Source organism: Oratosquilla oratoria, chromosome 18, assembly GCF_046742065.1.
Source record: "Oratosquilla oratoria isolate Oo_2021 chromosome 18, ASM4674206v1, whole genome shotgun sequence".
Lineage (NCBI taxonomy): Eukaryota > Metazoa > Arthropoda > Malacostraca > Stomatopoda > Squillidae > Oratosquilla > Oratosquilla oratoria.
In genome coordinates, this window is record NC_134794.1 from 43,904,024 (window position 1) to 43,921,862 (window position 17,839).

At 39.3% G+C, this 17,839-nt stretch overlaps 3 protein-coding genes across 6 annotated transcripts in view; 2 read left to right on the forward strand and 1 right to left on the reverse strand.

The window, feature by feature from the left end:
• The window catches only part of LOC143035183 (uncharacterized), a 52,168-nt gene extending 46,794 nt beyond the window's left edge, over positions 1-5,374 (forward strand). Inside the window, exon 11 of the mRNA XM_076201858.1 lies at positions 782-5,374. Within this exon, the coding sequence (XP_076057973.1) occupies positions 782-2,607 (1,826 nt within the window). The 3' untranslated portion in view covers positions 2,608-5,374. The remainder of the gene's footprint in view (positions 1-781) is intronic.
• RpS13 (ribosomal protein S13) lies at positions 5,234-13,834 on the reverse strand. 2 transcript variants are annotated; one of them, XR_012967293.1, is made up of 5 exons: positions 13,685-13,834; positions 9,132-9,259; positions 8,730-8,895; positions 5,822-5,919; positions 5,234-5,389 (listed from the first exon to the last, which is right to left on the reverse strand). XR_012967293.1 is itself a non-coding variant. In XM_076201859.1 (4 exons), the coding sequence occupies exons 1-4, from the start codon at positions 13,705-13,707 to the stop codon at positions 5,251-5,253; spliced, it is 456 nt and encodes a 151-aa protein (XP_076057974.1). In that variant the 5' UTR covers positions 13,708-13,834; the 3' UTR covers positions 5,234-5,250. The 2 variants fall into 2 exon arrangements, 1 of the variants encoding a protein (XP_076057974.1); XM_076201859.1 differs by lacking the exon at positions 5,822-5,919.
• A 470-nt stretch (positions 13,835-14,304) lies between these two features.
• The window catches only part of LOC143034924 (uncharacterized), a 51,809-nt gene continuing 48,274 nt past the window's right edge, over positions 14,305-17,839 (forward strand). The window contains exon 1 of one of the 3 annotated variants that reach the window (XM_076201271.1): positions 14,305-14,448. The gene's annotated coding sequence lies outside the window, so the exon portion shown is untranslated. Of the gene's footprint in view, positions 14,449-14,497; positions 14,810-17,839 lie in introns of those variants that run through there. The other 2 variants (XM_076201272.1, XM_076201273.1) reach the window with 2 other exon arrangements.

Here is a 17,839-nt window from a genome sequence, read left to right on the forward strand (position 1 = left end):
GTATGATAGGGGTTACTAGGCTGGATAGAGTGAGAAACAAGGAGGTGAGAAGGAGAACAGGGTTGGAAAGGGAGTTGGAAGATAGGGTTGATGAAAGAGTATTACGATGGTTTGGACATATGGAAAGAATGAATGAAGAAAGATTAGTAAAAGAAATGTGGAAGGCAGAGGTAGGAGTGAACATGAGGGGACGACCAAAGATAAGATGGATGGTTGGGGTAAAAGCTGCATTGGGAAAGAGGGTAATGTCTGTTGAGGAAAGATGGGAGAAGACTGAAGATAGGGTCGAGTGGAGAATGGTTGTGTATGGATGATACTGTGATGCATGGATTAGAGTGGGGGGTGGGGGTAGGGGATGGGGGTGAGGAAGCATGTGTAAAAAAATAATTTGATGCAGCCCAAAGGGGTTTCTCCCCATCTTCTCTTTTTCTGCATGAGGGGATGGAGGGGGATGTCACCGATGTAATGAAGTGGCCTTGCTGTGGATGTATGGTCTTGCGACACTGCTTCTGACCCAGGGCAGTGGGCAAGATGCAGGGATGATCCATCATCCAGGAGCCAAGATAAGAGGGCAGGAAGGGGTGGATGGGAGTGGAGTATGTGGGAATGGATATTATGCCTTTGTTTTTTGGCTACCTCCCTTGTTAGGGGGAAAGAGCTTTTGGTATATGTATATATATTTAGGCACTTGTATTTCATGTGATTATAAGTTATTTTGTATTAATTGAAATCTATGAATTGGGATGTAACCATTCAAATTAAAAAAAAATCTTCTTTTCAGGAACATCAAAGGGAAAAACTAAAAAGGATTCTTCAAAAGGCAAATCAACTGTCAAGACTTCTGAAACAAAGAAAGATTCAGGCAAAATTGATAGATATTTGAGTGTGAATCCAAATCATAGCCAAATCCATAGTAACTCAGTTTTGAAGACTAATCTGAGTTCAAAAAGGAGACCCTCAGAAGAATGGAAATATTTTGATACTTCACAGATACAAGGAAACTTGAGTTTGGATGACACAGATGATGCAGATATTTCTCTGATTGTTGATCGCATTTTAGGTATAAATATAATAGACAGTAAAGTACAAGAATGTGACGAGGACCAAAATAGTGTTCGAAATCTTGGTCAAAGGGCCTGTAGTGGTAGTAGATATAACTCTCATTCTCATTTTAGAAACAAAGAAAATAAAGAGAATATTGATTATAAACCCTTTATGAATACAGCAAGAAAATTGACTAAATTTGGAACAGTTGATTCAGAAATTTATTTGTCAAGTGATGATGAAAGTGAAAGAAAACCTCTGTCTTTGAAAGATGTCAACAAGATGTGTGGATCAAAAGTTAAGGAGGTAAAACATTCCAATAATACAGTTTCTTCCAGTGACATAGAATACCCAAAATTTAGTTTTCATAGGGAGCTTTTGAACAAAATTGATAAAGTCTGTATTAAAGAACATAAGAACAAAGTCTGTAATGTAGAATATGAAAACAGATGCAGTGACATAAAACATAAAAACAGTGGTCATTCAGAATATGGAGACGTTTCATCATGTTGTGATGATGACAGCTTTGTTGACAGTACTAATATTCATCATAGGAATGATATTGATAGACTTGGTGACAAGAATGATAGTGAAAATATGGCAACAGCTATTGCCACATGTAGCACAGAATTGAGGATGAAAACAGATTCAGAAATTGAAGTCAATAAAGGTGATGCGTACCAAAGCCCCAAGAGAAAAGCAACAGCACCTGACACCAACGTAAATGTTGGAGATTATTTATGCTCAACACTGGAGAATTCAACACTGCCCCTACTGGATGCCTCGAGTAATATGGGAGATAACACACCTATAATACCACAGAGTCACTTGTGTCTTGGAAAGGGAAGTGGAAATTTACAACCAGAAAGAGCTTTAAGTAGAGAAGCAAGTGATGGATTGCTGCAGGATGGCTGTAAGTGTGAAATAACAGCTTTATCATCACAGAGCAATGAGCCCATAGAAAATAATAATTTTCAAATTTCGAAAGATCTTTTTGACGATTCAGATATTGAAGTTATGTCAAAGAACATGTCATTGTTTAATCTTTGTACAAGTGTTGGTTTTGAACATACTCCTGAAAAACAGACAGCAGCACCAGTTGAAAAACATGACACCGATGTAATGTCCTCTGAAAATGGAAGCCCAGTATCCTCAAAGAATTTGGCAGGTGATTGTTCATATAAAGTTGAGATGAAGTGGATTTCCCCTTCAAGACCTGTGCCCTATTCTCCATTGGTTGGATATGAGTCATGTTTCCTAGACCATGAGGGAAATGTAGCCAGTACTCCCAAGGGTGGAACAAATACAGATGTGCCAGATTTTAATCTTGTAGGGGACTGTAGCCTCCTCATTGGGCAAAGTGTCAAGAATCCACATCCAGATGTAGATGATGGGGAGTCAGTTATTTCTGAAAATCAAAACCCCAATGTGTCACATTTGGAAAGGAAAACGAAACTAAATGATACATTTTCTCCTGTTGAAGTCGCACTACCCTTAGCTCAGAGGCTAAAATCCAGGTTTCGTGATAACACTTATTTAAAACTTATTGATAAATTACAATGACCTGTTCATCCATGGCATTCTCATTTCACCCACATTTTATATATATATTCAACTTAAAAGGTCCAATTGTTGCCGATTGGGTGGAGCAGCCTTGCTGTGGATGAGCTGTCTTGCTGCATTGCTTCTGACCTGGGGTGGGGTGCAAGGGTGATTTGTCGTCCAGGAGGAGCTGGGAAAGGAGGGAAGGAGGGGTGGTGGGATGGGAGTGGAGTATGTGGGGGGTGGATTTATGTCTTTAACTTTGCCTACCTCCCTTGTGAGGGGGAAAAAGCCATTGGTATATGTATATAAAAGGTCCAGTTGCAATTGCTGTAGGAAGTGGATAGCTTTAGGTACTTGGTTGTATGTGGCTGGAAAAGAAGTGAAGGTAGAGGTAAATTATAGACTGAGAAAAGCAAGTGCCTTGGGGGTTATAAAGTGTAATGAGAAATAGGCATTTGTGAATGCAGAGATTATATAAAGGGGTGATTGTGCTGACAGCTCTGTATGGGGTAGAGACATGGAATTTAAGAGAGCCAGAGAAGAAAAGTTTAAATGTGTTTGAAATGATATGTCTGAGAAGTGTGGTTGGGGTTACAAGGTTGGATAGAGTGAGAAACAAGGTGAGGAGGAGAGTGTGGGTGGAAAAGAAGATGGCAGATAGGGTTGATGAAAGAACATTGGGATGGTTTGGACACAAGGAATTAATGATGAAAGATTAATAAAAGAGGTGAGGAAGGCAGAGGTGGATGTAGTGAACATGAGGGGGCAACCGAGGACGAGATAGATGGACGGGGTTAAAGGGGCGTTGAGCAGGGAAGGGAGGGAGATAAGGGGAGTGGAGAATGGCTGTGTATAGATGAGACTGAGATGCAAGGGAGTGGGAAGTGGATGGGGGAGGTTAGGAATGGTTATATGTGAATATTTTGACACAGCCTGTTTTTCAACATGAGGGGGTGTAGAGGGGGGAGGTTGCCAACTAAGTGAAGCAGCCTTGCTATGGATGTGCTGTCTTGCTGCATTACTTCTGACCCAGGGCAGTGGGCAGAATACAGGCCTGGTCTGTCATCCATGAGTAGTTAAGATGAGAGGGAAGTAAGTGTGGTGGATAAGAGTGGAATGGGTGGGTATATGTCTTTTGATTATGGCTACCTTCCTGGTAAGGGGGAAAAAGCCCTTGGTATATGGATAGATAGAATTGCTAAAGTATGTCACAATGCTTCAGAGAAGCCAGTACCCAGACCCAAATGGCTGACAAAGGAAATGTCCATCTTGTTTGCCAGTTAATGGCTATTATGTCACTTCAAATATAAAACCTGAATCTACACACTTTCCCATCTCACATTTTTCTTAAATGCCTTATTACATTGTCTTTCAACAACCTTCAATTAAAAGAAATATCACTCATATTTACTAACTGGCCAAGCAGGTTAGTGTCATAATTTGTGGTGGTCAAGATGACAGCAATTTGAAACAGCCACCAGATCCCTCTGTCAGGGACACTGTCCTAGCCTCCCAGTAAGGGGCCTTTGTGATGTTGTGAATCGATCATCTGTCACTTTGCTAACCAGCCCTTACCATCTCATTCCATTGACCCATTGTAATTGTCTCCTCCAAGGATAAAAATAAGTGAAATATTGGTGATGAAATAAAGTACCACTGCTATGACTGGTTTTATTTATGTAAGTGTCTATCAGAACATTTCAGGAAATTGAAGTGGTCTATTACTTTTCCATGAAGTCTGAGGAAAAGGCACGAGATGGATGTGAATGGACTAAGTTGATGTGGTTCAAAAGGCTTTCTCCTCACCACCTGATTTTAAACCAGGGGATGAGGTGGGAGAGCACCACAGTGGGGCTTTGTTGTGGATATGATGTATTGCTACACTGCTCCTGACCCAGGGATGGCCCTTTATTCACACAAGTTAATATAAAGAGGTGGTAGATTCTAATATTTTAGTAGTGTGCTGCTGGTGGATTTGTTTTCCTATTCTGTTGGTGGTGCTAGTGAAATGAAGTGCAATGGGTGTGGTATTCAGGGTTTTGGCAGAGAATTGTTAGTCAATTTCATGGTGATCTACATGGAGTGTATGCAGGTGTCTAATTGGGGCAGTTTTGGGTAGAAGTGCAACAGTCACTTGCAACTATTGGAACAGATTTTCAGTTATGTTTTCAAGAAGGAATCTGTGCTGGAGGAAGACTATTTTCCTGCATCAAATGACATATGTATTTTTATTGAGAAAACTGTAGCTTATCAATTACCTAATGGGATGAAAATTTCTGGAGTTGGGCAGTACCATTGAATAACCAAGGCTGGAGGAAAAATAGCCTTCAAGGGCTCCTAGATCACCATCTCTTCCCTTATGAAAAATTTGGTAAAATAGATGTACAGTTGGAACCTCATTCTCAGTGTCAATTCTTGAACTGCTGTCTAATTCATGGGTACCACTCAAAGGTGGTGAGGCACCAAAAGATTCCCTTTCACCTGGTTTTGAATTCTGTTTCAAATATCTCATTTCCCACTTTTTTGAAGGCAAGATGGAAGGGACAGACATCAAAATTGAATCTGCGGTAGGCATAGACCAAGCTCAAACCCCTCCTCCAATGAATTATATTCATTATAGGGCTTTGTTAAATGAAAGCACACCTCATTCAAGTAGTTTATTTATGCAACAAGGGCAGATGCAGTTGCAGACTGGTATTTCCATGTTGGCGGCAAAACAGCACGGCTCTTGTAGTAGCGGGCCAGGCGGTGGATTCTAGATTCCACCAAGATAAGGCGGAACTTTGAGTCACGGTCCTTCCTGTGGAACAGAAAATTATAGCAAGTCAATACATGGCCTCATAGTCTCTTGCAGGTGTTGAGGATAATGTGGATAAAACGGATGGATGACAAAAGATCCTTCCATCAGCCATCACCCCCTCATCTGTGGACAGAGGTAAACTACTCATTTGAACAAGTTTTTGAAGAGAAACTACATGAGGACAGTAGTAAAGGATAAGATGTCAGGTTGGACAGCAGTGATTTCCACAAAGTTCAGAGTTAGCTCCTATGTTTCATGATGCAAGACAATTTGAAGTCTACATGTTTGAGGATGATGCAGGGATTACAAGTGAAAAACTATGAAGAAAAGCCATGTCAAAGATTGATATATACACATGATAGCTTAGAAGACACCCAAGAATAAGGATAAACCCCTAGTTGGAATTATACATGAATTAGAAGCTAGGCAGACCTGTAGGGTATGAGACAGGACCTCATGAGCAGTGGTCCTTTCTTGTATACACTTGTACATCAACTAATGAGGAGGTTCAGGACCCCGAGACTTTGTTGCTAGAAAAATCTGTGATATTAATGCCACCTTAATGCCAGCATAAATGTCTTGTCACAAAAGTTATGTTAACACGTTTTATGATGATGCAAAAATTCTGAGAAGAGTGAAGAATGTGGTCTGTTAGCTTCTGTAAAAATATTAAAACTATTGGCATGGAGCAAAGAATGGAAAATTAATTTCATACATAAATACACCAAGGGAGGTATGTGTATATACATGTGTGTGTATATGTACATAATACAAAGTATTGGAAATGGGCTATAGCTTCATAAGACATCACTGAACTATGACTCGGGAAGTGAATTTATAGAGCCAAAAGAACTTAGGTATATTATTAAAATGTATCAACATACTAAGAGTTTTTCTGCCTTGTAGACACTTAATCAGTGAGCTCCCCCTCTCCATTCCCTCATGTAGGCACTTCCTACCCTACCTTCCTTGCATAACTGTATCATCTATGCAGTTATTCTATACTCATTTCTATTTCCTCCCCTCTCCCTTGCTCAACACCCCCATCCATCCATCTCATCCTTGGTTGTCCCCTGAAGTTCAACCACCCACCTCTGCCTTCCACACCTCTTTTACCCTTCTTTCATCACTCATTCTTTCCATGTGTCCAAACCATCCAAATAATCTTTTCCCACTCCCACTCTCCTCCTTGCCTCATTTCTCACTCTATCCAACTTAGTAACCCCTACCATACTTCTCAGACATTTAATCTCGAACACATTTAAACTTTTCCTCTTAAATTCCAAGTCTATGCCCCATGCAATACTATTGGCACAATCACCCTCTTTGCATCCATTCCCAGTTGCCTATTTCTCTTGACACTTTAACCTCCAAGGCATTTTCTCCTCTCTAAAATTTACTTCCAACTCTACTCTTTCCTATCACACGAGATGCCAAATACCTAAAGCCATCCAACTCACTGCTATTCTCTACCCTCCTTCATCTCATAACCTTGCTTTTACCCATAATTACCTTCAAATTTCTTTTTGCATACTTTTCCAAATTCAGCCACTAACTCCCTTAATCATGCCACAAGTGCGGTGTTGTCAACAAAAAACTGGCTCATCTACCACTTCTTTCTATTTTCTTTAACCATTTCCAGTTACCTGTTTATTACCCTTGCTCTTACCTCCTGCATCACCCCATCCATGTACACATTGAATAGTCATGGCAACAATACATCCCTGATGTAGTCCTACTTTCACCTCAAACTACTCGCTCTCCATTTCCCATTTGTAAAAAACTCTTGACTATTCTTAACAATTGTCCTCCAATCCCATAAATCTGCAAAACCTCCCACAATGCCTTCCTGTCTACCACCATGAGCCTTTTCCAAATCCATAGATCCAAAAAACATACTTTTTCATACAGCTTCCTCACACATCTGCATTACCACAAAAACTTTATCTATGTAAACCCTTTCTTAAACCAACAATATTCCTAACCAATTATTCCCTGTTCCTCTCACTTAAAACCCTTCCCTAATACATTCAACAAAATAGCCCCTATGAAACTACTACACACACATTTGTCCCCTTTCCCCTTGTAAAGTGGAAATATATGGGCTCCTCGAGCACATTAAACAACTTCACTAGCCAGTTTACTATTACTGTAACTCCCTTCTTTAGACACCACATAACACCCACCTAGCCCAGGTGCCTTATCTTTCCTCATCATTTTCAGGGCTACATGCACCTCCTCTGATCCTGCCACAAGGGCAGTGTCATCAGCAAACAACAACTGGTTTATCTACAACTTTACTCAATTTCCTTTCACCATCCCCGACCCATTACCCTTCATTTACCTTTTGCACCACCCAATCCATGTATAAATTGAACAGCAAGGGGATATAACAGTCTTGGCAAAGTTCCACCTTTACCTCAAACCACTGTTTCTGATTCTAACACAGGCTCTACTACTCTTGACTGCTCAACAGCTTTCCTATCCTATATATCTGCAATACCACCCACAGTGCCTTCCTGTCTACCCTGTCACAAAGCTTTTCCAAATCCATGAAGGCCCAAAATTTATCCTTACCTTTTCCTAAAGCTTTCTCACATGTCTTACCACAAAAATCTGATCCATGCAACCCCTACCTGTCCTAAAGCCACACTGTTCCTCACCTATTATTCCCTGTTCCTCTCCTAATCTTCTCAATCAAAACCCTCCAATGATTCTTCCTAACTACACTTAAACTGATCCCTCTGAAACTGCTACACCCACTGTTCCTCTTTTTTTTTTTAAACATTCTGCATGGCACCCATCCAACTCAGGTGCCTTACCTGCTCTCATCACCTTAACAACTGCCTTCACCTCATCTTTCCTCCATTTTCCCCACTCATCACTGCAGTTTTCTTAGTGCTGACAGCCTCGTATCCCCACATACGCCTCATTATGCCTATCTAGGCAACATTGTATGGAAGAGGTTAAATATACATGATAAATGGGAGAATACAGTGATAAAGATCAAGGCTGAACCAGGTGTAAACTTTATAGCCTGGCATGATAAATTGGAAAGTAAAACAGAAAGGCCCCCATGAGTGTTGTACAGTAGAAGTAAAGACACAAACAACCAAAAGGCTCTTCCTCCTCCTTACAAGGTGGGGGTTGGCTAAGTCAAAGCATAGACCCATCCTGCACCAATGCAAGAGCACTTACATTGTCCCTATTACAGTATTTGCAGATGACGGGGCATCTATATACACACTACTCTAGTCAACAAGGCAATTTAGCTATTCCTCATGATGCTCGTGGATAGCAACAGCCTTCATAAAGTAGACTACAAAATAAAATTTCTTACCTGTTCCTCTCAAGATGCTTGCGGATAGCAACAGCCTTCTTGATCAAGTAATAGAGATCTTCTGGAATATCTGGAGCCAGACCCTTTGCCTTGAGAACTCGAAGAATTTTGTTTCCAGTGACAAAACGGACCTGAGCAACACCATGACTGTCTCGCAGGATCACGCCTGCAAAGGAAACATGTCCATAATACCACATTTGATTTAATATCTATATCTGCAAACAAGTAAATGTATGCAAAGATAATGGGTAACAACATGAAAACAAAAATTCCATACATTCTTAAATGCCATGATGTATTACCATTTATGATGGAGTGCACCTTATATAACTGATGTTATACATGTAGACTGACATGGTAGTTGCATGAACATAAAAGCATTAAAGTTCCCTAATAACATACCAATCTGTGATGGAGTAAGGCCTTTCTTTGCCAGCTTCACAATCTGCTCCTCCACATCATCCTTGGTCAACTTCAGCCAGCTTGGTACTGAGCGACGGTATGGGAGAGCCGATTGAGAGATACCCTTTCTGCAAAAAAAAAAAAAAAAAAAAAAAAAAAATCATCAAAGGGTTAATAAAAATCCATTCAACCATCACCCCATTAGCACCTCTGGTCTGGGTAGTAGGTTACATTTGAGTAGTACATTTGCACGCGTTTGTATGAGTACGTTTTAGTAGTATGCCCCTGGGGTAGTTTTTATGGGTGTTCTGTATATGTATGTATTGTAATGTTCATGTTGTGTCACTGACACAAAGACACACACACACACACACACATATATATATATACTATTGTAAAACTGGAATTGTCCACCCCTGCTACTCACTGATGTAAATGGTATTAAGTAATAACTATAGAACATCAAAAACTTTCAACCAAAACAATGGCCAATAAATTATGGAATGGAAACCTCAACCCAGAAATCATCTGTAATTATGCTCGCTCCTGATGTCCATGGATCATCTAACAGTAAAATTGAAAGGCTAAACCCTTATACTGAAGAACTCAAAAAATATGCCTAAATTTTTATATAACCTTGAAATGCTGTATCATATGGATTCCTAATAATTTTGACCTGCTCAGTTTGTGTGTGTTTGTATTTACCTAATTGTATTTTGCAGGAAGAGAGCTGTGCTTGTAGTGACCTGCTATTGTATATTTTCGCATCCAGGTTTTTCTTAAAGTAGAGTGAAAGTGGAGGTAGAATGTAGATTGAGAGAAGCGAGTAAATGCCTTGGTGGATTAAAGAGTGTAATGAGGAATAGACATTTGGGAATGGATGCTAAGAGGAGACTGTATGAAGGAGTGATTGTGCCAACAGCACTGTATGGGGCAGAAACATGGAACATAAGAGAAGAAGAGAGGAGTTTGAATGTGTTTGAGATGAGGTGTCTGAGAAGTATGATGGGGGTTACTAGGCTAGATAGAGTGAGAAATAAGGAGGTGAGGAGGAGAACGGGGGTGGAAAGGGAGTTGGGAGATAGGGTTGATGAAAGAATATTAGGATGGTTTGGACACATGGAAAGAATGAGTGAAGAAAGACTAGTAAAAGAGGTGTGGAAGGCAGATGTGGAGGGAGTGAACATGAGGGGGCATCCTAGGATGAGGTGGATGGATGGGGTGAAGGGGGCTTTGGGGAAGAGGGGAATGTCTCTTGAGGAAGGACGGGAGAGGACAGAAGACAGGGGTGAATGGAGAATGGTTGTATATGGATGATGTTGGGATAGCATGAGGTGGAATGGGCAGGTGGATGGGGGGTGAGGTAGTATGTGTGAGCAAAATTTGACGCAGCCCGAAGGGATTTCTCCCCGTCCTCTCATTTTATGCAATGGGGGACAGAGAGGGGGGGGGGTCGCCGATTTAATGAAGCGGCCTTGCTGTGGATGTGCTGTGTCTTGCGACACTGCTTCTGACCCAGGGCAGTGGACAAGGTGCAGGGATGACCCGTCATTCAGGAGGTGCTAAGATAAGAGGGAGGGTGGAGGGGTGTGGAGTGTGTTCGGGGATGGAATAGGTGGAAATGATTTTATGCCTTTTTCTTTTTGGCTACCCCCCTTGTAAGGGGGAAAAAGCCTTGGTATATGTAGTCTATAATTTTAGCACTCACTGTTTCCTTGTTCAGTTTATTCCAGATATCTATCACTCTGTATGGGAAGATATTCTTTTTCAGATCTCTTCTGTAACTGTCCTTCTTAAGTTTCTTTTCGTGTCCTCTTGTATTTCTTTGGTCCCATTTTAGGTCATCCTTATCAAGAATTTCCATCCCTTTCATAATTCTGTAGATGGTTAGCAAATCGCCTTTCTCCTCTTTGTTCCATGGTTGGTAAATTTAGTTTATCCAACCTTTGTTTGTATGTCAAATTGCAAAGTGTTGGTGCCCTCTTTGTCGTTGCTCTTTGATTTTCATTTTTAAACTAGGTGTACACAGTGACACGACATATTTCAATTTTGGTTTTATCAGTGTCACTAGTATTTTGTTTACCATATCTTCATCCATGTAGTCGAAGGCTACTTTTATTGATCTTGAGCTAAAAGTTTTTCAGACTGTGTGTGTGTATTTACCTAGTTGTATTTTGCGGGAAGGGGAGCTACGCTCATGGTGTCCTGCCTTTGTATCTTGCAGTGTCTAGTTTGATCTTAAACTTATGAATGGTTTTTGCACACACTTCCATTGTACAGTTTGTTCCAAGTGTCCACCACTATGTGGAAAACTGTTTTTCTTCAGATCTCTTCTGTAGCTGTTTCTTTTTTATTTCCATGTCCTCTCTATCAAGTATTTGTGCCCTTCATGATTCTGTAGATAGTCAGTAGGTCACCTCTCTCTCTTCTTTGCTCCAAAGTTAGTAATTCTTTGTGTGTGTGTGTTTATTCTTGACTCCCGCTGTCTTTCTGACATTCTGGGAGTCTCACCTTATATCAATCTGGTTATTACACTTTATAAAACTAATTTGCATGTTTTGATTGTAACAATCACTAAATAGGTACATTTTCAATTTCTTCTTGAAAGTATCAACATTACTTTACTTTCTGGGAAGTCTATTAAAAAACCTTAGGGCTGATGTCCTGAAAGCCCTTAATTCCATTTGAAGATTACATCTTGGTTCTACTAGCATAAAAGGATCATCACTACTAAGTGATACAGCTGATCCAGGTTGATGATCTCCCAGCATTTGCCTTATGTAATCTGGTTTCCCATGTCTAATTGTATGGTATACCATAACAAATTTTAAATATAATAATTCTGGCTTTAATAGGAAGACAATGAAGCTCTATCAGTACAGGTGTAATTCTGTGACATCTTGCCGTCTTTTATCAATCTAGCAGCCCTGTTCATGATGTAATGCAATTTCCTTAGTTTGGCAATCCATAGTATAATGAATTACAGTAGGCTAGTCTACTAATAACTTGAAGAATCATTATCACCCTAATAATACTGTCACGGGACCCATGGTGGAAGAAAAAGGTGCAATTTTTTAAAGCTGTGGTGGATGGCCTACAGCAAGTAATGACATCCCTTTCTTTGCCAGTAGCAATTCAGTATTTGCTTGACTACAACTGTGACAGGTTATGTGAGTGCTTGCTCCTAACTTTAACCACAAGTTCCCTTGGGTTCTTCATGCACTTCATTTTGCTGTGGGCTACATGAACTATTGTTCTAAAGGAGTTAAGGTAGCAACTTATAGAATTGCAGATAAACTTACAATAACTGCTGCAAGGTGGCAGGAAAGTTATGCCATACAAATTAAAAAAATGGCCAAGTAGCCCTAATAACATCCCCAGGGTGGTTTCAGCAAGCCTAAAAAAATGCACACCTAAACAATATAACAAACAAAACATTAAAGATTAATTTAGTATATTATGATACATCAATGAAATATAATTTTCTTTTTTGCCACCACCCTGCCTAAGGCGAAGCTTTATAGGACAATGTCAAAGCTCCGCCTTAGCCATCTTGTGTGACCTTTTATCACCTGGTGTCAATTGTCACCCACTTTATTTATTCTTGTTATTATTATTTTTCTTATTATTTCTATTTTTGTTTCTTTGTAAGACTATTCTTATGTATTTACATTGAGTGACCTCTCCTGTTCTCTACACTATTGTATCTAAGCTATACTTTGTTATACTATGTACTTTGAAAATGTCTCGAACAGACAAAAAAGTTCGGTATTCCAATCTTTGATTTCCTTGTGGTTTCTATATATATATATATACATACACAAAAGGAAGAGAAACAAGTGGAGTTAGTTACGGCTGGCCAAGGTGGGCTGACTTGACGGAGTTGATCCTAGACTGTTTTTTGACACCAGCCACCACCCTGCCTGTGATGAACATTTTTCACCCAAATACCGAGCATCTGTTAGTTGCTAATAGGATGCAGATATGCCAAAACAAATACCTGCACTAGATGCCAATCAGAAACCTCACTGGCTGCTCCAGACCAATCATCAATGCACATCAAAGACAATGATATTCAACTCTCGGGGGATGCTACTAAACGAATCTCCTGTGCCCGAGTACACGGCATACTGTGTGGCACCTCTAACTGTGCCATACCACATCAACCTCCTGAAGGAGCTTGTGGTCCAGCTCAGTTCCTCTAAAGACTAAATCCCAAGATACCATGAATGTGCCGACAACTCAGTTGGCATCTAAACATCATAAATGGCTGAAATTTTCAACGGCTTCAACTTAGAAAATAGGCAGCAATCCATAAATAATACTAACTAAACATGCAATCCTTTTAAGCATGAAATGCCCAATGAAACAAGCTCCCTAACTGACCAGACTGAAGTAAATAGAAGCTACACACTAATACAGGGTTCACGTGGTATTCAGGGTATACATAAACAGGTCTACCATATTTACTAATACAACGTCAAACAACAAATACTTAGCTTCCTTTTCATGGTTGACCAATAACATAACAAAACGAATATTAGATAACTTACCCACCACTGTGCATACGTCCCATTTTGGATTATTTTTACAAGGCCTCTTTGCCTATCCGTCCCATGCACTACTTCCACGGAGAAAGAACGATTGTTTGTCTGCGGAGGTTCCAATATTACGCCGAGTGTACATTGCAAGAAAATATATATGATACAATACTGAATATATATATATTATTTCTTTTAATTTATTTTTGTCTTGAAAAATTATATAGCTATATAATAGTTAACTATTTACAATATATTTTTGAATACCATCTGCTAATACAAGCTCACTTTAAAATAATTATATAGAATATACATGTGTCTTAGTTATATATATTTATAAGAATTTATGTTACCTTATCTTTTTAATGCATTATATTTCAAGTGTCAAAATATTTTTAATATTCATCAGACGCACCTATGTGCATCGAGGTTCCAATAATTATTTTAGTTCATTTGACAAGTACTTATACAGGCAATTACTTTCCTATTTTGTATTATAAAATGACTATACTTTTATAAATGCAATATAAATGATAATAAATTATTTATTCAGTGTGTAATATACCTGTTATAACAATATAACCTTACAGTCTTTTTTTTAAATTCACTAAATTTATGGGTTGAGCTTCAGGAGTAGCTAGAAATGGCCGACGCCGACTGTATTAGTTTGTGAATATATATTTTGTCGGATATTTTAATACTCTAAGGAGCCATTAGTATATCAAACTCATCGGAAAAGGTTAATATATTCGGCTTAGAATCAAGAAGGTTAGTAGGTATGTTGAAATTGGATCTTTTTGTAAAATAGGACATATGGATGTTAGGAGCGATTTAACTATTGTGTAGGAGGGTGTTGACCACTTCTTTGCTAAGTTACATTTTATATGTAATAGTAACTATGTTCTTATTCGGTGAAAACATTGGTGTATTCATCTGTTGTATATTGCGGTTTATTGCTATTTTTTACAAAAATAATATTGAATAAGTGGAAAGCACTGTATTTGTCATGTTAGTGACGCTTGCCCGATTCGCAGTACTGTTAGTCGAGCATCGGCGTTCTCAGCTGTTTACATTCATTGGAGCCCCAAGAAGTCAGTTTGTCTTGTATCATTTAGATAACATGGTTTAACCTAATTGGTGAGTGTTTTCACCCATGCCATTGTTATATAATAAGATATATGGGTTAAGATAGTGTATCGTGATTGATTATGACAGGCGACGTATTTGGTTCAATGACATTGGTCTTCGGAGTGTTGGGTGGTGAATAGAAGAAAGTTTTATTCTGTTACTGAACAAGAAATAACGAAATATTTGACTGGGTGTAAAATGCCACGATCCTTTCATTTAGTGTTTCGAACTTCCATAGACATGGTTTGGGACATTGGAAGACATGTTTTTTCACAGTGACCAGTCAAGAATGACATCCATAGTCAGTGGATTCTTAGTTTTTGTCTGCATGGCTAGTAATTAAATTTTGTGTATTCCTGAGGAGATTTTATTCAACTTTCTCTTACTATGTACTTAACATATGATATGGATTTAGCCGGAAAAGGTATGTTAAGAATTAGAAACGGCAGATTTTGGATTTTAGCTAAAAAGATGTGGGTTGATTAACATTCAGTTGGAAATGAAATACACCCAACATTTAAGATATATGAAGGAAAGATCAACAGTTATTCCAGATGTCATATGACTCAGAACTTGAAAATATGGTTAAGATTAGTATAGCTCCCATTTCCTAACTTCAAATGATCTTTGATTTACAAAATTTATAAAACAGAAGTTTATTCATGATCATAATATATCATAAGATATAATTTTCTTCAAAATTTAATGTAACTATAATTTGTCAAAAACATATGCCGGAGTAGGGTTTGTGTCTGGCATTGTGGAATATACCGGCCAATGCTTCTTTTAGTTAATAGGCCTTTCATTTGTGGCAGCCTCCATTTCATTTTATAAGAACTGCCCTACTCCCCACCCCTATGCTCGCTTGCCAAGTGGATTAGAATGTCACTACTTGCAGCGGAGGTCAGTGACAGTAGTTTGAATCCACCAGCACATTGGACCAAATTCCATGCTACAAAGTCGGCTTTAAGAGGCATCTTATAGAGGGGAGAGCCCGTCTCACCCTCTACTGTACACTTCTTCAGTATGGCTCCAAACAATTGGTTAAACATAGACATTGTAGAAGCTATAGTAAATATAGCATTTGGAGTATTAACATAATGTACCAAAACCACCATAATTGGTTACTCATTGCCAGACATTGGGGATGCAGGATTTTCTCTTGCAAAATTCAAGGACACATGCATAGGTTAAGGTTTGAGGTTTTTGCCTTTGTAATTGCACACCTTTGTGATCTTGTTTACTACCCTAACAATCTATAACACTTCATTTTTGTTTTCACACAGAAACTAAAATCGGTAAATTTTTAATTGTGCACACATATGCAGTATAGCAATGGAAAATTAATCATTAATTTTGTAAATTTTAATAGATGAATGCCAGAAATCAGTAACAAAAAAGTTACAAAACCCTATTTACTAATAAAGTCGTGGTGGTTGAGTGATACATCATGTTTTGATAGATTATGTGGTTGAAGAAATGAAGGTATGATAAATTAGTCTATTTTAACCTACCTAACCTAAGATATGTAACCTTAAATTCTAAAGATCATCCAGGTCGTCATTGTCATCATGGATGCTGACGGCCTGATTATTATTGTACCTTGGGCAATTAACAGATAATGGCAGAACCCCATGCTCTCTCATAAAGTCCAAGGAAGCCCTATTGTCTTTGTAACAGCGCTTATTAATGTCCCCTGGAGCTGGAGAACACCTGGTCCATAATGTGAAAGCCATAGTCTGATAGTGACTGGACTGGCATGGTGTCTGGACTGTATCCTAGTGGCTTCGTCCATTTGTAAATTTGCTTGTAGGAAGTTTTTTTTTGTTTTTAATTTCTGCCAAAAAAAAATTCCACATGTTCATGTATTATAATTAACAAAATACTTAACTTTCTAATGCTATATTGTATAGGTGTGCACAACTAAAATAATACCCTAAAATCCTCCTCATAGCATATCGCATGAAAATTATAGTTACACAGTTCTAAACTAGAGAGTTCAACCCCACCCACCCATGTTTTGATATTGCACAAGCACCAACTGAACATTTAAAAAACAAAAAAATTGCAACTCAAGCATGTGCAACAACCTACCTACCTACCCTGGCCACCGGCTCTACGCAGGTGGCACCGATCCACAAGAGGAGCTACGACTGCCTTGGGGAGTACCACAATCCTTTTTCTCAACATGCAATGTTATGTTTTTTCTGCACCGAGGGGTGATTTTCCGGCGATCACCCCTCTTCTACTTTTAGCCGGAGATGTAGAGAGCAATCCTGGGCCCACCACAAAATACACATGCCCAACAGACAAAGGGCTCAGTTCAGTGCAATATGTGCAGAAACTGGGCCCACCTCACTTGTACAACACTTGCTGACACAAACACTTGGACATGTTCTACCTGCCCTCCAGTAACCCCACTCCCACCTCCCCAACCACAGCCAGCACCCTTACCCACTCCCAATTTCCCTTTGCCCTTATCCCCAACCAGTACTCCCCTTTCTTTGTCCCCAATCTCTCCTTCCCCCCCCCCCTCTAACCCAGATCCTATACCTTCCCCATTAACACCCCAACCTCGACCCCGAACAGCAACATACTACACATACAGAACACACAACATCAACATATTACAACACAACATTGACGGTATTAACACGAAAAAACATGAACTCGAACACTTTCTTAAACAACACAACATACACATTGCAATTATACAAGAAACAAAACTAAGACACTCACACAAAACACTATCATTTCATAATTACACCACCATCAGACAATGGTGGTGGACTCATCACCCTGATCCACCACTCCATCTGTTTTGTGGACACAAGTGCCACAACCAAAATTCTCCTCCCTACCACAGATAACACTACAGAAATCCAATCCATTCGAATCCGCACAGGCAACAAATCAACACTGACAATAGTTAACATGTACTGTACATTCCCCCCCAATCATCCCCCACAGTTCCAAACACCTTCAGGCCTCAATTTAGCCAATTAGCCTCAATCCCCAACCTGATCATGGGTGGTGACT